Source organism: Chionomys nivalis, chromosome 1 (assembly GCF_950005125.1).
Source record: "Chionomys nivalis chromosome 1, mChiNiv1.1, whole genome shotgun sequence".
Lineage (NCBI taxonomy): Eukaryota > Metazoa > Chordata > Mammalia > Rodentia > Cricetidae > Chionomys > Chionomys nivalis.
This window is the reverse complement of record NC_080086.1, coordinates 196296246-196319273: the sequence shown is the minus strand read 5'-3', so window position 1 is coordinate 196319273 and position 23028 is coordinate 196296246. Positions and strand designations below refer to the sequence as shown.

The 23028-nt window shown below is 42.3% G+C and overlaps 1 protein-coding gene across 1 annotated transcript in view; it reads left to right on the top strand.

The window, feature by feature from the left end:
* The window catches only part of Asb4 (ankyrin repeat and SOCS box containing 4), a 42945-nt gene that overhangs the window by 5877 nt on the left and 14040 nt on the right, over window positions 1-23028 (top strand). The window contains exon 2 of the mRNA XM_057774716.1: window positions 2472-2771. Coding sequence (XP_057630699.1) covers window positions 2472-2771 — 300 coding nt within the window. The remainder of the gene's footprint in view (window positions 1-2471; window positions 2772-23028) is intronic.

Genomic DNA, 23028 nt, shown 5'->3' with positions numbered 1-23028 from the left:
CCTCCAGCTTGCCTCTCTGTGCAGTCTGAGAATACAACAGGCCCCTGCACATAGGGCACAGAGTGGGGCCTTCCAAAGATAAACACCACGAGAAATTCACATTCTAAGTTTGAATGGCCCAGGAATAGTGTTCTGTGAGAGAAAAGGCTAGTGTACACAGTGAATTCACTCCCCTTTCTTCTGGCATGCTGTGACTATTGGTGGTTACGTGCTTGTGTGTATGCATACACACACAGGCACGTGTGCAAGAGCAAATTCTCACATGAACATTAACAATAGCACATGGAGGGCTGGAGAGATGGCTCAGTGGTTAAGAGCATTGCCTGCTCTTCCAAAGGTCCTGAGTTCAATTCCCAGCAACCACATGGTGGCTCACAACCATCTGTAAAGAGGTCTGGTGCCCTCTTCTGGCCTGCAGACATACACACAGACAGAATATTGTATGCATAATAAATAAAATAAGATAAACAATAGCACATGGATTGGCACAGCTCATCTTCGGTTTCAGAAGTGCATGTGACTTCAGATCTGGCGCTCTGTGAGGATAAGTGTGCTTCTTTCCTATAGAGAACCTCCACGCCAGCCTGGATGTAAGGGTGGACTCCTTGCTAAGGGCTGTTCTGTTCTTGGCTCAGCACAGCTGGCTTTCCTGTTTTGCTGCACGCTGAGTTGTCCACACTCTCCCAACCCCATCTCAAACTCTACCACCAAAGTTCTGAAGTGCAGATTAAAGGCAGACATAAGCATAGCCTGAGCCTGCAGTCACCTGTCCCCACAGTCAGTCCCCAATGATGCCATGTAGAAAAAGTGGATTTTTAGAAACAGTTCCTCTTTAGGCTTGGTGAAATTCCAGTATCCCGCAGTCTGTGAGACTGACTCCCCAATTAACAGTTATGATTATAGGAGACAGATGAAACTGATTTTCAAAAGCCAAAATGACTGACTAGTCCATGTGATAAATGGGCAAGGAAAGTTCTGTTCGCGCTGCTGGGAATTTAGGAAGAAGAAACACCATAGGCAAACATATGCTCTTCCACGCCAGCAATGTGACATGCTACAGATGCACTCTAGAGCAGTTTCCTTTTCGCGAGTGTGTGTGTCCGTTTCACAGGCTTGGAGCTAAACCTACACCATTTCCACAGAGACAAATGCAGTGGAAACCCCACGGGGCAGATCACCCCAGTCTATGAGCTTGGGCTGAAGAGGTGATTTGAGGCTCCAGCAGGCTGAGAAAGGGTATGTCTTCTTCTCTGGAAAATAGAAGCTTGGGCTGGATGGTCTTCCCATCCCGTGTTTCTTTCATTTGACATCAAAATGGTGTTTTCTTAATCAGCTCTTTGTTGTTTCTTTCAGGATCATTTATTTTCTGTGCTATGCGGGAGCAGGCGTGGCTTGCCAATCAGTTGCAGCGTGATGGAACCTTGTCTTTGCCACTAGGAGTAGGCAAACTACACTCTGATTTTTAGTTTCAGAACCAGTTTCTTTCTAAGTTCTTAGAGAAACTGTCACTGCAAGTTGCTTGCTGAAGAATATTGAGTACAAGAATTGGGATGAACTGGGCATGGTGGAGCACACCTATGGTCCCAGTGCTAGAAAAGCTGAGGCAGGAGGATTGCTGTGAGTTCAAAGACCATCTGGGCTACACAGTGAAACCTTCTTTTAAAATGCTGGACCAGAAGAAAGGAGAAAGAAGAACATTTTAAGTAGTGAGAATAATTTGTCTAAGATCTTGGTTCTTGAGACCGTTCTCTTGGCTGATTTGTGCCTAATTTGGACACGGTTGTGTGTGTGACACATCTGGGTTCCTTGCTTGTTTTGGATGCTAAGAACTTTAAAGACAACACTACACCGCTGTTCTAGTGTGAGTGCCGAGCTTATATTCTGTGACCCTCTGTTATTTGTCTTTCCCCTTTAGTTTTGTAGAGCATTAAAAGAATCGTGAATAAAAATGTGTGATTTGCTTCAAGTTTTTCTTTAGAAAGAGATACTGAATAAACCAACAGGCAGGTAAAAGAAATTTTTAAAAATTCAATCAAATCACACCCTGAGTGACGACAGGAATTAAAAAATGGGCATAAATGGAATTTGTAAGGCTATAACTTTGGAACAATTCACACTTAAAACGGCTTGAAGTAAAAACATTCTTAAAATGCCTCATGTAACATAGCCTATAAAAAAACACAATCACAAATATTGCCATGTAAAGCCAAAGTTCTTTTTGAGACATGGGAAGACAAAGTAAAGGACAGGCGGCTAAGAGCCGTAGAAACAGCAAGAGTCAGGAAAAGCCTGACCCAAGGCAATCCTCAGAACAAGGCCCTGGGAATCCTGTCAGCTGCCAGGGACGAGTTCCTGATCCATTTTACCCTTCAGTTAGATGTGACCAAAATAAAAACAGCTTGTCAAATCTCCACAAGACAGGGAAAGACACCGGGCCAAAAGTTAACAACTTCCTTTCATTTCCTTTCCAGGCTATTGGTTGCCCAGTTATAAGCTGAAGTCTTCCTGGGCAACAGGCCTGCACCTCGCGGTCTTGTTCGGCCATGTGGAAAGCCTGACGGTACTGCTGGACCACAATGCTACCATCAACTGCCGGCCGAACGGGAAGACCCCTCTGCACGTGGCTTGTGAAATGGCCCACCTCGAGTGCGTGAAGGTGCTCTGTGACCGCGGCGCCAAGCTCAACTGCTACTCCCTGAGCGGACACACTGCTCTGCATTTCTGTACCACACCAGACTCCATCCTCTGTGCCAAGCAGTTGGTGCGGCGAGGTAAGACTTGCCCAGCGGCTGATGTGTGTTTATATAAACAGGGTTTGATGTGCTGTTCATATACACATGGTTTGGAGACTTTCCTTGTCTCAGGTAATGTGATAAGCATTCCAGTACCCTCAACCTGATTCAAGGTATGAAATCATCATATATATGAGTATTTATATTTCTTTTGGTTTTAGTGTATGTGTGTGTGTTGCGCACTGAGATCACTCACATTGAATTTTAAATTTTCAGGAAGTAATGAATCGTAATTAATCAAGAATTGTATTGATTTTCAGTTACTTAGCATGCTTATTTAGCCTTTATTATACATTAGGTTTTGTAGTGACAAAGAGAAAACAGTTTCTGCTCTCGACTTACATGTATGTATAGATGTAAATGCGAATATATGTGTATATATATTTTAGTAGTGGAGGATGTAATATTAACAAAATAAACTTTAATTATAGAATGGAGAAGTGCTGTCACAGAGAAAACATCATCAATGTTAGGAGTGAATGTTAACGACTTCTCTGGATCAAACAGTTCTTGTTCATCAGACAGTATCCCATGTAGACATGAAATGCGTTTTGCACATTCTTCAGGCAAGGGCGTATCAGCTTTGGAGAACCATGGATGTAAGCACTTGCATGTAGGCTCCTATAGTTGAACATATTTCTGCTTCCTTGTAATAAAGACCTAGGGTTGAGAAGATGGATGGATAGAGCTGATACCCGGTTTCCCAAAGTGCCTGGACCATTTTGTATTTCCACCAGCAATGTGTGAAGGCTCCAGGTGCTTGCCATTCTTGCCAAAATTGATAAAGTAAGACAAACAGTTTAGCTCTCTAATAAGTATGCAATAGTATCTCTTTGAGGTTTTAGTCTGAATTTCCTTAAGGATGCTGTGAATGTCATGTTTATATGACAGATATTCACTTTAGAGAAATATCTGTTTAATTCATTTACTCCTTTTTTAAATGAATGAACTGTTTGTTGCTTGGTTATTCTGGATAGAAATCCTTTACCAGATCTGCAGTGTGCACACAGAGTATCTTGTGTTTTCTTTTTTCTTTTCCTGATCTCTCTCTCTCTCCTTTTCCCTTCTTTTCCTGTTTCATTCCCTCCTCTTTCCCCCCTTCCTTTCTTCCTTCCTTCCTTCCTTACTTCCTTCCTTCTTTCCTTCCTCTTTCCTTCCCTCCCTTCCTCCTTCCCTCCCTCCCTTCTTCCATCCTCCCTTCCTTCCTTTCTTCCTTCTTCCTTTCTCCCTCCCCCTCCCCCTCTCATTTCTCTCTCTCTTTTTCATGACACGGGCTCACTAATTATCTAACTAATGCAGTCTTGAAGTGCACTTGAGAGATTGAGACAGGAGGATGACAGGTTCCAGGCCAGTTAAGGCTATAAAAATCAGTGAGAAATTATCTGAAAAACAAAAGAGGTAATAACATAAATTAAAAAGAATGAGTCTAGACAAAGTTATAATAGATGCTAGCATTTAAGTAGCCACAGCGTAAGGAGGAGTCAGTGAGGGAGAGTGGGATGAGCTGAAAGAGAAATTGAGGACCTGAGCTTGCTTTCAGTAAAACAGAAAGAGGTGAGTTTGAGAAGCTGGAACTAGCCACCTATAGGAAAAGCTACCAAGATTAAATGAGATATTCCCTAACTCTATTGTTAACAAGGCCATTATAAAAGGTGCTCTCCAATGCCAGGGCAGATTTGGTGACGGTAAGACAGGGCCATTCAAATCTGATGAGTTCCCCCCTCAATAATGTGTGCAAAATCATCAGCAAAGATGAGAAAGAGCAGAAAAGGTAGACATTTTCACGAGCCATATTCAAGAGGTGGGCTGAGAGTCCTGAGACCTAGAAGCTGCTTCTCAAACTGTGAGAATGACAGGGGGCTGTCAACCTGGCTGTTGCTTCCTGATGAGGCAGGGGAAGCAGGAGGGGGAGGGAGGGAAAGAACGAGAGAGGGAGAGGGAGAGTGGCGAGGGCAAGACTGAGAGTGAGGAGAAGAGAGACAGGGAGAGAGAGAGAGAAAGAGAGAGAGAGAGAGAGAGAGAGAGAGAGAGAGAGAGAGAGAGAGAGAGAGAGAGAGAGCGCACACAAGACAGAGACAGAGAGAGAGTGGGATAGAGATACAGAGACAGAGAGAGTGACAGAGAGACAGAGAGAAAGAGAGAGAGCAAAAGAAAATGAGAATGGGGGCGAGAAAGTGCAAGACAAAGAGACAGAAAGAGAGAGGGAGAGTGAGCGAGGGGGAGCACGAGAAAGTGGGAGGGGAGAAAGAGAGAAAGACAGGGAGGGGATGGGTGAGCCCCCGTTTCCACGCACTGGCACCTCCACATTTTATATTTACATCCCCACTCATGTCACACTGAGTTTTGATTTTTCCTCATATTTTAGTTAAGCTTTAGATTTTGTATCATAAGAAATTATAGAACTGCTATGCTGTTAGCAAGGGCAGGAGAAACACGCAAGCAAGTAGAGTGTTCTGATGGCTCTCAAACTCTCATTTTTTTTATTTTTAAACGTTTAGAATTCATACATGCACAAAATGAAATGATGATGTCCATCATCTATTTTCCTCTTCTAAATCCCCCCAATGATCCCTAATATATTTCCCCTTCCAACTTCTTGTCCCTTTTTCCTTCTTTTTAAAGCAATTCAGAGTCTAATTAGTGCTTCCGTATAAGCGTGGTTGTGGGGCCATCTAGTGGAGCCTGGGTTGCACAGCAGTGGCCGCATCGCCAGCGATGAGTCTCCCTTTCTCTGAAGCTGCCAACAGCGGGGAGCTCTGCACCTAGTGGTCAAGCAAGGCTCACAAACCTGGGCAACACAGAACCAGACTTTTGGGATTAGAAATTCATTTTGGACAGGCACGTTTTTGATCCAGGGTTCCTATTTTTTTCCCAGCCTCAAATTCAAGCTTTAGCTGTCTCCTCCAAAGAAGGCTAATCAGAGAGCTGGAGAGAACAGACAAGGCAAGCTGAACACCTTTAACATGAGTTTAGGACTGGGCCTGGTTGCATCCTGCAGGTCTTAGAATAGTGTAGATGTCACATATCCACTTAATACTTTTGTGTTATAAGTTTTGATTGGTTAAGGAAATAATTTAAAACACATACAATTTGCAAACTGTATACTGGAACTTCCAAGCTTTATATATATATATTATACATTGTATTTATTGTTATATAAATTTTATATACTATATAATATTTATATACAAATATAATGTATATAGACATCTTTACACACATATATTTAAAATCTTAAGAAATATCTGATTTACTTTCACCACAATAGAGTCATGTATATTACTAAAATTTTAAAAATACTCATCTACTTAATAGAACATTTTGTTATGCTCTCTGCATCCCATTAAACTACGGATAAGATTGTTTATATGTATGCACAGGTTTCTATCTGTCTATCTATCTATCTATCTATCTATCATCTATCTATCTATCTATCTATCTATCTATCTATCTATCTATCTATCTATCATCTATCCATCTATCTAGAGTCTTACATTGTAGCTCTGGCTGGCCAGGTACACAGTCTAAGGTAGCCTCCAATCTGTAGGAGTGCTTTTGTTTTAGCCTCTTGCATGCTGGGACTACAGGCTACTGGATTTGACTAATGTTTAAATATTTTTAAGTCTCCTTTTATAGGAGAGTATGACCTGTATAGATATATTTTTCTAAAAATTACATGTGACTATGTTTATCAGGAATTAATATCTAAATTATTCATCAAACATCAAAGCTAATATTTAATAGTATCTAACTTTTTGTAATCTTTGTCTGCTCTGTGTTTGGTGTGTGTGTGTCTGCATGCGTGTGCGTGTGTGTGTGTGCATGCTAACATGTTTCATATTGTTATTGTGTAGACCTCAGAGAGCAACTTTTGGGAGACAGTTGTCTTCTTCTGTCGTGCAGGTTCATCATGAACCATCTGAACCATTTCTCTGCCCCTAAGTAATTTTTTTTTAAAGGCACATCTATATTTAACCTAATGACCCTTGGTTTTATGACTTGGAGGTTGTTGTCTCAGCTAAGCCAAGCTGTCCTTAGTATAGAACCCAGGATGACCTTGAAGCTCTGTTTCCCCTGCCTCTACCGCTGAGTTCCGGGATTACAGGGCATGTGGTTATGAGTGTGGGGCCTCATGCACGCTCCATTTTCCCACCTGAGCTTTACCTCTCTACCTATTCTGAAATACGATACCTGGTAAATAGGAATCATTTGAAAATGGCATAATTAGGGAGGTTTTGTTTCTGTCTTTTGGTTTTTGTGTTTGTTTTGTTTTCCATTTCTTTGGATGAAGGAAAAGCGGGTGCTTGTGGGCCAATCCTCTTGTCTGGAGGTTCTGGAAGACTGAGGGACCTGTGTGCCTCTCTGGCCATCTTTATGTTCTCTGCCCAGGGGGCAGCACTTGCCAATCAGCCCTTGATCAGAGTCCAGCTCCAGGAGCCCCAGTACATGGCTGCCCTCGCTAGCCGAGAATTAGTGCAAACTGTCATGTTCACAGCTAATGAAAGGAAGCCCTGGTCAGTTTCACACCCCTGGCCTCCAGGGGATTCAGCTGAGGGCTGAATTCTGTCCTCCTGAGATTATGTTGTAGGCTTTTTGGGGAAGAAGTCAGACAGAGGGAGTTGAGACAGCACACAAGCAAGGAAAATCAGGCAGGCTAACATGGAGCTCAGGACCAGAGAAGTGCATTAGAGAAGAAGCAGTACCATGGCAACTGAAAACCGATGCAATTCCATTTGCTAGTTAATGGGCTCTTTGAGGAAAAGGCTAATTGAGTCCGAAAAATTGCATGCAATTTTCTCTTAAAGGATTTCGTCCTGTTTTTTTTTTTTTCACTGTTGTGGAGCAGGCTTTGTCCCACGCTGGATTTTGCCTGCTATTTTCTGTTTGCCTTCCTACTTAGTGCCGCCATCCGCTGGCCTTTGTTTCCTTTGGTATCAGTATAATGGCGTTCGTCAGTTGAGAGGGCTTATTTACCTCAGCGAAAATGTCTGTTCTTTGCTTCCCGCATTTCCCTATGAATAAAGAGATTCAGGTCAGGTTTGGCTGGCTCCTAAGCAGTACTTTATTTCTATCTATCCCCTTCCCTAAGAGAAAAGTGAGCACTGCTTGCTTTGTGCTATGTGAAGCAAATCCCGACAGGAGGAGGAAAATATACTTGAGGAAAGCTATAAAAATTCAAATGGCTTCTAACCGAACATAGCACAGGGGCAATGTAAAGAAGACCCTGCCGTTAGAAAGGTCTTCATTTTCATAAGGAGACAGGCACACACCTGCTGGACAGATGTCTTTCTCCCCGACTCACTGCTGCTCACCTTCCCTGCGCTTGTGCTATGCCTTGTGGTAGCACAAATCTGGCCACTTCATCTACTTGCAGGCCACTCCGAAGATGCTTGCCGCCTCTCTTGTATTGCAACTATACCTAGGCAATTTGAATTTAATTTTTTCTTTAGGTTGACATTATTTGTTAAAATTATTTTTAAAGGAAATTATGTCACCATCAAAAATTTAAAAACAACAACAACAACAACACACACCCAAAGGGAAAAAAAATCTCTCATTGTACAAAAAACAGAAACAGTAGATTATAGGTGATGGACATTCGTGACTGCCCCCTGCTCAGAGCCTTTCCCCCATCAGATGGCAGAGGATATCTCCGAATTGCTTGTCTTCCGAACGCTGCCTTCTCTCGCCTTGTCTCCTGGACTGAATGAGAGAACCCAAATAAGTTGGTGGTCCCTATCTCAGATCCAGCAGACACCAGTTTCTCCAGCCCCACTGTATCCTTAGTGGGGAATCATCCAACACTTTGTAAAATATAGGCTTCAGCAGGACGGTGGGAAATCTATGATCCCGCAGTGATGGACCTCCAAAGCATCCTCTTTCAAGAATTCAGGCTAGATCTCTTCAGCTCAGTCCTGGTGGGAGGGGGGTGTCTCAGCCTAAAGAGAAAAGAGGAACAAATAAATGACAAGCAAAGAGAAGGAGAAAAACTGGCATCATTTCACATCGTTCTGTTTGTCCACATAAGGAAGCCTGAGATGATCCACCACTGAATGGTTAGAACTAATAACTGAGCTAGCATTTGTTCTGCATTTCTAACCATTCTACTACAAATCAACCGAATTTCTATATACTAGAAATAAGAAATTGTAGTAGTAGAAGATGATTGCTAATATCACAAGCAATTAAAGAAATTCAGAAGATGTATGTAATGAAAGAGATGGAAGGAACAAGCTATCTGGAAAATATTAAGACGTTATACTCAAGATTCGTTATGAGGAATGCGGTACCCGATTACTGTTTTCCTTGGAGGTCACTGCTTTTACTTCTCTAGTTTGATTGGTCTGGTGCTTATATATTGCTGAATAACTACAATTTATTTATGTATAAAACCAGAAAAGACGTGGCAATGTAAGTTTTGAGGTAATGAAGACTATACTGGCATGATGAGGGTATGTCTTCCCTCTTTCGGGGATACTTGTCTACAATAGGCCCTTTCCTCTTCCTAGGCTACCAAAGTAGTTACATTATAACCATAATGAGCATTACTAGGATAAAAATATCTTAAAAATCATTATTTAATCTTCTTTTTGCTTAGATTTCTATATACTCACTGATATTTGAAGCCCATTTTTGCTATAAGTTTAAAAAATATTTAACCTCAGTGAATATTTTAATCAACTTCATTTCCTGGGGAATAAAAAAGTCCCTTCCAGATCTTTCAGTTGGCCTGGGAACCACCGCCATCCCAGGGACCTTTCCTCGCCATCTTGGCCTCTCTCTTCTCTTAGGGCAGAGCTCTCCTCCCCAAATGATCTCAGCTTGTGGCTTTTTGAGCTGTCATATCCATACCGAGAGTGCTGAGAAATCGTGCTGGTGATGGTAAACCCCACTCAGGGCAATTACGCTTCCTTGATTGGCAGAGAAGCCCATGTTCATAATTACTTCCTCTAGCACGATAAAAGCATTCCTCCACAGCCTCTGCTTTTCAGGATGTAGCTGCAAAACTGGAAGCCATTTTATTTTTCAACCTTTACTTGGACCTATGATATTTTTTTCTTGGAGAGTCCAGGGTTTTCTTTCTTCCCTTTATCTGAAATTCCCCAAAGGTCTACTTTGGTACACGTCTTCTCTACTTCCCTGGGTCCTTCTAACTCCCGCAATCCTTCTCTGTCCATTCTGGGAAATGCCCCTGAATGCTTTTCCGCATGAATTCTTTTTGGCTTTCTTTATGTCCTTTTTTTTGTAAATTGCTGTCATTTGAATATTAGTTTTCTGCCCTGCTCCTGTGACTGCTTTGAGCTATTTTCCTGTCCTACAGGTCTTTACCTCTGTGCTTGCTTTCTGCAAGGTTTGCTCCAGACTCTCTGGGTTGTCCTAGAAACTTTGGCTGTCTCCCTGCATCTAAGATGGAGTGACTGACATCCAAGGAAGTTTGTTAATCATTAGCTTCACTCACTCTAGGGAATTTGGCTAGATTAGTAATTTGAGGTTGTTTTTGTTTGTTTGTTTGTTTGTTTGTTTCCTTAAAGGAAAAATCTAACTGGCTTCTTCCTAGAGTTTCAAGGTCAAGTGGTGGGTTGCAGGTAGTACAAATGCTGTAAACACAGTAGCACGCTGGGATATCACCTCCTTTCTGCCAAAATCTGCTCCTGTGTGAGACCTGAAAACAGCCTTCCACTCTGAAGGCCATTCTCAAAGAGTGGGGTTAAAACACATGCTATGTCCTATATCCCCATAGGACACGGTTATATCCCCATAGGACATTGCTATAGTCTCATAGGACATGGTTATATCTCCATTGGACATGGCTGTAGTCTTATAGAATATGTTTTTTTTAAATGGTTCTTGCATTTGCTTAATTCTTTGAATAATGTCTACTTGTGTCATGAGGACGGATCTCAGCTCCATCCAGAGCAGTACCACTGTCAGCATACGCAGATGCTACGATGAAGGGCAGGGACTTTAAAGTTTTGGCAGTAAAGGAACTAAAATGGCAGGATTCAGAGCTATCTGTAGGGGACGGACTGAAAATAAGGAACTCCGAATGGACAAAGAGAACGTGGGGGAAGAGTGAACAACTCCCAGAGTGGTCATAGTGAATAGCAAGCAAGATGTAAGGATAACTGACGTCAGAGGTGCGGACGGTGACTTGGTGATCGCCAGAGGCCACCAGTCTCATTCATGACTCAGTCCAGGCTTGACTGTGAGTAGGAGTCAGAGGGAGGGAAAGTCACCGAAGGGAGGGAGATCCAAAGCCTGAGAGACCAGGGCATCTGGGCAGCTGCATTTGTTAGACACCCACAAGAACGCCAGGCATTTACGTACTGAAGAATAATGTGATTCAGGTGTCTTAATCTGCGGAAGCTGAGGGGGAAAGGAATGTATTCAGGCAGAGGTTAGATGGAGTAGTTGAAGAAGCCCAACCTAAAGAACCAGAGATATTCTTTTTATTTATTTTTTTCCAAGGGAATTAAGGAGTAATTGGAAGCAGCAACGGTGAGTCAGATATATGAAAAAGAACACCCAGCTACATGCTGAAGGCCAGAGCTAAGCATCCCTCATTCGTTGTTTGAGCTTGGAACAGAGGAAAGCTGGTTCAGTCGCCATGGTGACCAACGCCATGTCTCCGGGCTCATTAATCCTGTGTTCCAAACTAAGCACTTAGCAATAGCTTCTGAATAAATGCAACAAGGCTCTGCATACTGAAAAGGGCACATTCATGTTAAGCAGGGGAAAAAGGTTTTCAATTTCATTCATTAAACTTGAGTAAATAATTTAATATCTTTGTGTGCCAGTCCTCCAAGCTAATGAATAAGAATAAATGCTTAATGGAAAAGGCTTGCTTAATAAAGTTAACAGCATCAGCTCTACACATAAAAGAGATGGATGTTGCCAGTATATATGCACATGAAGGGGAAATGGAAAGGAAAATAATGTATATTAAGCATGTTCAGCGTGGGTATGTCAGATACTTAAGAATAAAATGTCTCATTTAATCCTTTGACAACCGTGTGAAGTGCACATTATTTTCCTCATCTTACAGATGAGAAGTCAGAAACACAGAGAAGTTAAAGGTTTACCCAGTCTGTCTCATCTGGGAAGACCAGTGCTATTTGCTGGTCTTACTGTGCTTGCTGCAAACTGTGTGCCGCTCCCCTTTGGAGACAGTGGGCTGAGGAAAGAGGTCCACAGTAACTTTGTGCTCTCTTGGCACGGTCTGGGAAGCCCGACTCTTAAATTGGAGTCCCAGTAGCTTGAAAAGAGTCAAAGACCGGGAGGTGTTTTGCAAGGCTTTTCCTGAGTTTGAGAAGGCACTGGGGCTAGTAAGTGTGCTTAATTAAAAGACAGGAAACATACTTGATATTTCTGTAGCCCCCCAAAGCAGTTTTTCCTCACTTTAGCATTGCCTAGCACACCAAAGACCCAGTTTTGTAAGTAGACTCCCCTAAGAGAGAACAATTTTTTTTAAATTTTTTTATTTTTCTATTTATTTATCCATTTTGTTTACAGTATTCTGCCTGCACACGTGCCCGCAGGCCAGAAGAGGGCACCAGATTTCACCACAGATAGTTGTAAGCCGCCATGTGGCTGCCGGTAACTGAACCCAGGGCCTCTGGAAGAACAATCAGTGCTCCCAACCTCTAAGCCATCTCTCCAGCCCAAGAGATAACAATTTCTTCCTTTTGAGTAGGACAATGCCTTCACCTGGGCTTCTGATTTCTGTAACAAACAAGCGGAGTTAGTGAGGAAAGTGACAGAAGAGCTGTGGTAGAGATCCATTCCTTCATTTCTTCTTAAAATTAAACTCTGCAATTAAAAGCACCACTTTGTTCCATTTCCAAATTTCTGCCTCCAGCAAGAAGGAATTGCAAGACATTAAATAACAGAAACAGCTGAACTCAAGGAGAACTCTGGCCTCCAGCGAGGAGATGCTGCAGTGCCTTGAGCGGTAGAAACAGCCCTTTGGGGCACACAGCTCCCTCCTCTAAACTCACCTGTTACTCAGTTGCTTTATTTTTCTCTTTAAGTTTTATCCTTTAAAACTCCAATCACTGATTATTTTGTCTTTCCCTACAAGGCTATTCCAGGCTGTGTTCTCAGACACAGGCTGGGAGATGCTGTCCACAGCAGTGCACAGCCTTCTCAGAGGTCCAGTGAGGGTCCTCCCACCAGTGTCCAGTTCCCTTCTCCGTCTGGCTCTCTCCACTTCAAGTTCCCCCCTCAATAGCCACATGCAGCTTCCTTTCCAAGCTTACAGCCTGGGTGCGTTATCAGAGCCAGAGCTTAAGGAACGCCATTTTCTTGGCCCTGCACCACTTTATTTTTCCCCATCAACACTTCTATAATTTTTCTCTTGCTTAAAAGAGCCTGGATCTCATTATTCTGTGAACATTTTATACACCATTTAGCAAAACGATATGAGATTTGGGAACAGCAAGACAGTGTTTTCTTTGTACCCTCTGCAAGCAACGGCTTACAGAAGATAATCTAAACAGTTCCGCCAGGGCTCAAGGGCTCAGATTGGGAGGTAATGGTTGAATCAACAAGATCGTGAGGTTCTCTTCTTGGCTTTCTATTAATCTAAGTGAGAAAACTCATAAGGAGGGAAAATGGTAAAAGCATCAGGCACACGGCAGCTCCAAATACGTTTCTACTCTTTGGAAAACCTGTGGGCACTGAAGGAGAACAGAAACTGCCTTTTCTGAGACAAATCATTTCCCCATCAATGAGAGGAGATCCTAGAAAACACCACTAAGAAACACCCTGAACACAGCCTCCCTGTGACTTTAGGAGTTTGGTAGCCCTCCAAACGCATCTCCAATTAAAGGGCCAGGCTCAGCTAAGAAGTGGCATGGTAGACATAGAAAGTAAATTTGTGCTCTATAAGAAGGTTGAATTAATATAGAGGAAATAAAAGAGCCTTGGGAAAAGGCGGTAGTGTGGGACAATGGTCTGTATTCTGTAAATTATATTTTAAGTAAATGCTGATTGGCTAGTAGTCAGGTAGGAAGTGTAGGCAGGACAACCAGACAGGAATTAGATGCAGGTCAATGAGAACAGAAAAATTTTGGGAAGAAGGAAGTCCTGATCGGCAGTCCTGACCCAGCCACAGAAGAAGCAAGATGTGATTGCCTCACCAAATAAGGTACCAGTCACATGGTTAATACAGACAAGAATAATAAGTTGTAAGAGTTAATAAGAAGCCTGAGCTAATGGGCTAATCAGTTTTATAACTATTGTAGTCCTCTGTGTGATTTCTTTGGGACTTGATGATTGCAGGAACCTGGCAGGACAGAAACTCAGACAACAAGGTGGGATGGACTTCATAGTAATTGTAATAAATCTAGGTTTGTTGGCGCATACCTGCAATGCCGCACATGGGGAGCTGAAACATGACGATGGTGAGTTCTACAGAGCTCAGCGATGCCTTAAAAAAAAGTTACCATATGTGGTGCCTTGTAACACACCTGGAATTTTATCCATGCTCTCTTTAACCTTCACATATCTCTTGAGGTTAGCTGTATTATCTTCATTTAAAGACTTAAAACCGCGCTGTGGACAAACACTAGTAAAACCAGGCGGTGCTAATAGCCTGACCTCAGTGCACTGTACCTTTGCTGCTCATTAGGTGGCGCTGTCTCACCTTTGCTAGTGAGGGCTGCCCATAAGGTAAACTAGTCTTGGATTGTCCTGACTTTGCGGGTGCCCTGTTCAGAAAGTTTGTCTCCACCATAGCCTGTAGCATCAGTGAACTCAGTTCTCCGGAGTTTCCATAAGGGGAAAACTCAGTTCTTTAGCACTTTCTCTTCCTCTTTTGCTAACATTTCCTCTTGGGTTGGGATGGGCAGTGGGCACATACCTACCTTGGTTGTAAAAAAATAAACCCAAAAGTAATTCCTAAGAATAAAGTTCTGCAGTAAGGTTTCCCGTGTTAAAATCTCAACTCTTATTCATTAGTTGCATAAAACAGGGCTTTGATTCTTATTTCTCACCTATAAGTGCAGACACGGTCACTAGGCCAAGCGACTGTGGGATACCGGAGGCAGTGGCTAAAGAAGCCTCCCAGGCCCCCACACCTGCGAGAGATCACGCATCATACCTGGGGTTTTCCTTCTATGTGGGACCTGTGTAGCATCTTTGCTTCCATCCAGGAATATCTTCTCCAAAGTCAACTATAATCAAAATCAATTTTAGTCCTGTTGGTAGGACACTGTTAGAAGGCTCACTGATTTAACAGACCTGGGGAAGTTCTGGAAGAACACAGCTTCCCTCTGCACAGGACTGCTCGGATCTTGTGAGTGTTAACCTTGGGTCACCTGTACAAAGTTGCACAGAAAAGTTGCCCACATTTATTTAATTGTAGAGTTCTTTCTAATATACTGCACAGCACTAATGTGTCGCGGAACAGAATTTGGAAAATGCTGGCTTAAAGTATTGTTGCCAGGCTTAGTGCAACAGAAACTTGAGGGTTTGTCTAAATCAGCCCCTCCTGCTTTCCACCTGAGGCAGGCTCGGGAAAGAGCAGCAGGTATCGGAGTGGGTCCATTCTTGAAGGCTGGAAAGACAGCCTGTCTTTACTCAGAGTCCACTGACTCAAACGGGAATCTCATTCCCAGATTACTTTCACACAGGGAAACAAGGGAGTAATGAGAGCTCAGAGAAAGGCAAATTGTTGACTTCAAGTGTGAAGAATATATGTGTGAGTATCATACGTGCCGGAAATGAAAGCAGAAAAGGACTATTTGGGAATAGGTGAACCAGCTGGGGAAGAAGGGAAGGACATGATCTTGGGGGATATGAACAAGGGATAATGATGTACATGTATGTGAGTGTATGTGTATATATGTAAATATATATATGTATATTACACATAGCGCTATGCAATTATACATACATACACTATATGTAAGCATACTCACCTATATGCACTACTTGCATATATACATATATACTTACATATTACATATATTTCCACATATATACATGTATACCTACATATATACATATATATTTGTGTGTATGTGTCATAATGAATCCCACTATTTTGTGTCATAACCAAACAAGTTAACAACTAAAACAAACACCTCCACAGAAACATCTAGAATGGTATCTGATAAAATATTTGGGCATCATGGCCCAGCCGAGTTGACACATAAAATTAACCACCACTTCTGCTGAGATATGTGTCTAATTTCTGGCCCATAGAATGATAAGATAACGCATTTGTGCCGTGACACGCCACTCATTTGTAGCAGTCTGCTGGGGCAGCGGCAGGAAACTAACAGCCACCTTCTATCCTTCCATTTTGCCTAAACATTGGCGCCATCCCTACAGAGGACTTGTTAGCAGTCTCAGTTTTCCCCAACACACATCGGGAGCCCTGGACCATACAGCTGCAAGCCTCCCAAATTGTATTAGTGGAAGGAATCTCTCCAAGGTCCTCTTCCTAGCTGAGGCTGGTGTCGCATGTCTGTAATCCCAGGTAATCAGCAGGCTGGGGCAGACGGATAGCAAATTCAAGATCACTTAGGTCTACCATGTGAATGAGTTTAAGGTCAGCTTGGGCAACACAGTGAAACTTCGTCTCAAAATAAAAAGTTAAAAAAAAAAAAGGCTAAATGTAACTCAGAGTGCTTGTTGTTGGCATGATGCCCTAAGTTTTGCTCCAGTAACACACACACAAACACATGTACACACACATACACAAACACATGCTCACACATGTACACACACACAGAGAGAGAGAGAGAGAGAGCAAGAGAGAGAGAGAGAGAGAGAGAGAGAGAGAGAGAGAGAGAGAGAGAGAGAGAGAGAGACTGATCACAAAAAAACAAACCAAAACAAACCAAAACACCAGAATTGTGTCCCTGGTAAAGGAAGAAGTCTATACTCTTGTTTTTTCAGATTCATGGCTGTTTCTAAACTTCCCTAGGATAGGCAGATTTCTCACAAGGCAGTGGTGTAGGAAGACACCAGGTGCTGCTTCTGGACTACTGGACCCCTTGCTCATTGTCAAGGACTGGCCCCACCAGAGACAGATTTTCTTTTTAATCCAAGATTTTATTTCTCTTGCTGCCTCTGAGAAGGGAACCTATGGTTACTCGCTGGCTCCTTCTCATGTGATGCTTTCTGCCACCTCGGTGTCCCTCCTTGTCGGCTTCACACCATAGTGCACCCTCTCCTATGTGGGGAAGTGCAGGCATGGCCACCAGTACTGTCTCTGGAACTGGGACTCGTCTCCTTTCACAGCGAGCTGTGCCCCTTGGTGAAGGAAGAAGTCTGTATATTTTGTGTTTTGAAGTTTATAACTATGAAAATGAATTCCTTTGGATTAGTCTCAGCCTCTTTTTCAGTTGAATGACAATGATAGTGTCATTTTCTCCGGAAAGACACCATTTCAACAGCTTCAAGCACAGATACGGTCTCACTTCATGTGCTCAACCAGACTAAGGCAAAATTGTATAATAATGGTCCCCTTCCCCCAAGTCTGAGCTATTTACTCTTATCCATGGTTACTTTGCTCAATTTTAATCAGTGGTTTTGGAATTAAAAAGATAAAAGAAAATGAGGTAAACCTAAGATGGCTGCGCTCAGCTGATGCCTGCATCATGTTTGCTAGCTACACATCTGGAAAGACATCTTTTCTTTCAGGTTCAGTGACTTTAAAATAAACAAAATGATAAATAAACATGGGTTGTTTAAAAAACATCTGCCTCCCAGGGGATGAGAGGCAATATTGTGAGGAGCTGGCCAGATAAGCCTTGATATGAAAAAGATTTGCTTCAGGAGATGCAGCGAGCTAGTTTGTTATCTCTGCCTCCTGTTTTCAGCATGGCTGAAGAAAACAAACCACAGTTATTCTTCAGTAGGAAGGCTTCTCTGAGAACAGGCAACTGTGATGGAGTCCACTAGGAGCACAGGCAGCGCTGGTTTGAGCCGGTTTGTGACTCCTTTGCGGACCTGTGTTCAGCACCATGGACTGCATCTCTTTCTGGCAGTGACCTGTCAGTGTGAACATACAAGTCTTTCTGTCTGCACTCAAGTGAGGCTGTGCCCATCCAGTCCCATGGTTTCAAAACTATCCAGTGGTGTTCACTTGAGATTTCCCAGCCTGGCTGTCTTTCTGGTCATCCAGAACCCTCTATCCCACTATGTATAATTCATCACCCCTGGATATTTAATAATAATGTCAAACAACACAACAAGAAGGAAACTGCTTCCTCCTCCATAGCTACCCTGTCTCAGTAAATGACAGTTTGTGCAGTTGCTCATAGGGAAGACCCTGCAGGCATCTTTGTTGCCTTGCCTTTCCTCTCAAATCTCTTCCACCAGGACCTCTTCAGATTATAACCTCCATGGTCAACCAACTCCAAACAAAAGTGCTTGCTCCTGAATACCACACTAGAGCCCAGTGATGTCTTACTTTGGTGCATCCCTCCACCCAGACAACCAAACTGATAAAGAGTAACAAAGGTGGGCATGACTGGTTCATCTCCAAGTGATCCCTGGTTCTTCACTATTTCCCACCTGGTGCTTCCTACTTTTGTGTCTTTGGTGCTGGCTTTCTTCATGTTTTGTGGGCCCAACAACTTACTGCCATGCAGGACCTTCGGCTTTCTGGCTTCCTTGGCTTGAAGTGCTTTCACCGTGAACTTGTATGTTTACTTCCTCCGCACACCACAACACATCCCTAGGCACCCATGGCAGACACCTCTGCATCCCTCACTGTTTTCCATCGTTCACTAAGTATTATTCTTCCTCACTGGGCTGAGCATGGGTAAACATTTTAGCCCATTTCTTCCCTCACATACAAAGTCAACAGGGCTTCCCTTATCTACTTTGGTAAACTGTATTCCTAGAAGCTAGAGCGGAACTTATACACAACAGGGGCTCAATAGATTAGTGTTATGCAGCCGCTACCACAATCAAGTTTGGAACACACCACCACCCAGCCAGAAACCTGTGGGGTATTGCTCAGCCATCACTTTATTGTCCTCCAGTTTCTGCTCAGACACAACCACTAACCTACTTTCTGTTTCTACATTCTTGTGTCCTCTGGACTTGATAAATGAATGGGCTCACACAATCTATAACCAACTTCTCTCACTCAGGGTAATGTTTCTTGAAACAGTGTGACATAGTGAGAATACATCAGCATTTCATTGCCTTTTATCAAAGAAAACAGTCCCATTGTACGAAAGAAACAAAGTTACTCTCCGCTTTGTGTAGTGAAAAGTTCACAAGTGGACTTCCAGTTTATTTGTACCCGAGAAATAGCCACGTGTCATTTGGTTAAGGAGGCGTCATATCATGATGGAGAAGTCCCGGCACTGGTTAGACTGGACGTCTTGAGAGAGCAAACAGAGGACATTTGATTCCCAGGGTTGCCAGCTGCATCCAGTGCCAGGGGAAGTGAGAAAAGAACGCCTGTCGCTCAATACCTCAGGCGTTTGAATGTCATAGAAGCACACTTAACTTATCCGGATGAAACTTATCCTGTGGATAAATTAGCATATGTTCATAATCAAGAAAAGTTGAATGACGTAGCGAAGGTCGTCTACAAAGCTTTAGCCAGGGACTCAAAATGAGCCAACAGTGTGGGTGGGCATGGGTGAGTATTTCTCAGAGGATCCATGGGAAGCGAGTCCGCTTGGGTGTTTGATAAAGGTGGTGCAATAGTCATTGGACCATGTTTATTTCGAAAGGACTATGCACAAAGACTTAAAGAATTGTGTCAGGATAGAGAGAAAAGAAAGAGCCAGAAAGCTCTATCTTCCACGAAAATGGTGGGATCAGGATCTGACTCTAATACATGGACTGACTTCGTGGATTCCATTCCCTATGGAGAGATGGCTTGCTCAGCCTAGGCACAGGGTGAGGGGCTTGGTCTTGCTTCATCGAGGTGATGGGATAGACTTCTTAGTTAACTTCCCAGGGGAGGCCTTACTGTCTCTGAGGAGTGGATGGGGGTGGGGTGAGGAGAAGGTTGGGAGAGCGGGAGGAGAGGAGGGGGAACTGGGATTTGTATGTTAAAAAAAATAAAATTCAAAAAGAAAAAACATTAAGCCACAGAGAGAGAGAGAGAGAGAGAGAGAGAGAAAAGAGAGAGAGAAAGAGAGAGAGAGAGAGAGAGAGAGAGAGAGAGAGAGAGAGAGAGAGAGAGGGAGGGAGGGAAGGAGGGAGGGAGGGAAACAGAAAAAGAAAATAGTGAAGTCACTGGGATTGGTGAGATTGTACAAAAGAAAAAGAAAAAAGAAAGCTTCAACATATGACATAAACTTAAAGAACAGCCTGCAGAGACTGAAGAAGTTCCTACCAACAGAAGAAATCAGTTCTCAACTTCCAACCCCAGAGAGCGTAAATTCCAGGGTAATGGGATGTTAAGGGCAATGGTCTTCCATTTAAGACAAGACTATGGAAGACACATGGAAATATTTTTGCTTTAGGTTGTAGACTGAAAGGGCAAAACTGAAACAAGAACAAAGCAACGGACTGAAAATGTGCCTTGGTGACAGTCAATAGCAAACTAGCTACTGTATTAAATTGTATCCTTGACAAAGAAGCAAATTTGAGCAACAATAATACAACTCATGGAAAATGAAAAGCTCTGAACAGGAGAAAAGTGAGGACTACCCTTTGAATACAGACGTCTTGAAGATACTACTAGTGTTAACAATTGAGACACAGTATCTAAAACTTTTGGGGGAATGCTCCAAATAGATTTTATTAATATTTTCAAAGAGGAAGGCTGAACAAACATTCTGAGTTTTACCTGCATATACCTCTACCCCACCTTCAAACCAAGGCAGGTGCAGTTCAAGTCAGTGAGACTAAATGGGAAGGAACCAATATTAGAAACTCCAGAAAGCAGAGATCTGGATGAGAACAAAGCTTCTTAGAGCAGCTAGCAAATGCAGCCAGTTCTTCCGGAGATCTTTACGAGCTGCCTGCTCGAATATTTCCTTTGCATTCTTCCGAGTCACTGTTACTGTAACCCAGAGACAGGAACGTTTCATCCTAGTTGCCGTCTCTAAGAACAGCATAGTTTTCCATGATGTTGTAAAAAAGGAGTCACGAGAAATTGCCCTGATTTCATTTGTATCCTTGAGGATTGTGATGAAAAAAGATGAGAAGGGATTTCTGATCAGTGATGGTATCTTGATAACGAATAGGTAGCCTTCTAGTTAGAGTTTATATTACTGTGGTGAAACACCATGACTCAAGACAAGCTGAGGAGCTTACAAAGCTCAGGTCACACTCCACTGTTCAGGAACGTCAGGGCAGGAGCTCGAGGCTGGGACCGGCAGGCAGAAACTGATGCAAAGACGTGGAGGAGTGTAGCTTCCCAGCTTGCTCCCATGGTTTACTCAGTCTGATTTCTGTCCAGGGCAAGTGGCATGGTGGCACTGTACATACAGTGGGCTGGGCTCACTCAAATCAATCAAGAAAATGTACCATAGGCTCTCCTACAGATCAGTCTTGCGGGGGTATTTTCTCAATTGAGAAATTGGTCTCTCTTCCAATATGACCCTAGTTTAAGTCAAGTTATGCAGCACAAAAATAAGAACTTTTTTAAAGGAAGGTTTCATTGTATACATGTATGAAATCCTCAAAGAATAAAACTTATTTTACTTTTACAAAAGGAGACTATGGCAGAAAAAGGCATACATCATTTGACAACACTGTGTCAGAATTCCAATGGTCTTTGACCCTGGGTCCCACCTTTCCTTTCCAGCGTCTGTTCTGGCTCACCCTTCTGCTGGGTCCTCAGTGCATATGAATCCCCATCTCCTTTGCCCACTGATAAATTGCAAAAATATCCTGTTCTTTGTTGTGCAGGATAAAGCTCAGTTTGTATCTGCCTCCTTGGCTATGGAGACATTGCAGTTTGCTTCTGAACATCACAGATTCCTGGAGGACCTCCCACCTGGTGAAAAGTCGCTTCATCCCCTGAATTATTTACCCCACAGATTACTTTATAAGGATGTAAAGCAATCCTTTTAAAGAGGCCATATTTATTTATTTACTTAGTTACTTATTTAATTATGTATCTATCTATCTATCTATCTATCTATCTATCTATCTATCTATCTATCTATCTATCTGAGACAGGGTTTCTCTGTGTAGCCATGGCTGTCCTGGAACTTACTTTGTTGTAAACCACACTGGCCCATTACTCAGAGATCTGCCTGTCTCTGCCTCCCAAGTACTGGGATTAAATATGACCCTACAAGAGGTCATATTTCTGAGTAGAAGAACTCCATGCAGATGTAAAGTCAGTCCTTCCTAAATTCAAATGTAGATAAAAATAAGATCCAAAGGAAGCAAGTGTTAAATACCCCCTCACAAAAAGGTAGGTCATAATTAATCTGGATAGTTACAGGACCTTGAAGTAGGAGTAGACCATTGTAATGCAAAGGCAAAGAAAAAAGAATACAACTCACAAGAAAATAGTTGACTAAAGTCATCATCGCTGTATTTAGGGGAAATCAGAATAAATGGCTAAAGAGATACCCATTAGGATAGTGTATACACTTATATCTTAATTGAAAATGCATAAAAATACAAGAGATTCAGAAAGTTCTGTGGGCAAACAATACTATTTGGGCAATTAATCCAGGAAGAGAGTCTAATGGTTAATAATTATAAAACATCAAGCTAAATAAATCTAAATTTTTAAGAAATGAGTTTTTCTTTTTACCTTATTAATTAGCATGAAATTTCAAAAATGTGTAGCACACTGATAGATGAAATAGCTACTCCACTGCACCAATGGGACAAACATAAATATAATTCATAAAGACACTGAACACATTAGATGTCTCTGATTTATAATTCTGTTTTCAGGAATTTATTCCAAGGAAGCAAAACTAAAATTTATACACACTTATTACTTGTAGTGGTATTTATAAGATCAAAATTTTGAAAAAAATATTTCATGTGTCCAGTAACCCAATAGTAAGGCATATTTGCTCCATGGAATATTATTTAGTTATTTTTAAATGATATTTAAAGCCACAGATTAATAGCACAGAAACGATTATGATAGGGGATATTTTCAAGAGAATACAAGTATTATACCACTTGCTCAATGTCGAGGGAAAACTGTTAAAATACAGTGCTGTCACTGTGCATGGACCAGAGCGAACGCAATGAACTGAACTCAATCAAAGCATCATTGATGATGAAAGTGTGGTTTGGTGAGAACCCTCACACATGAGTTGTGGGCATA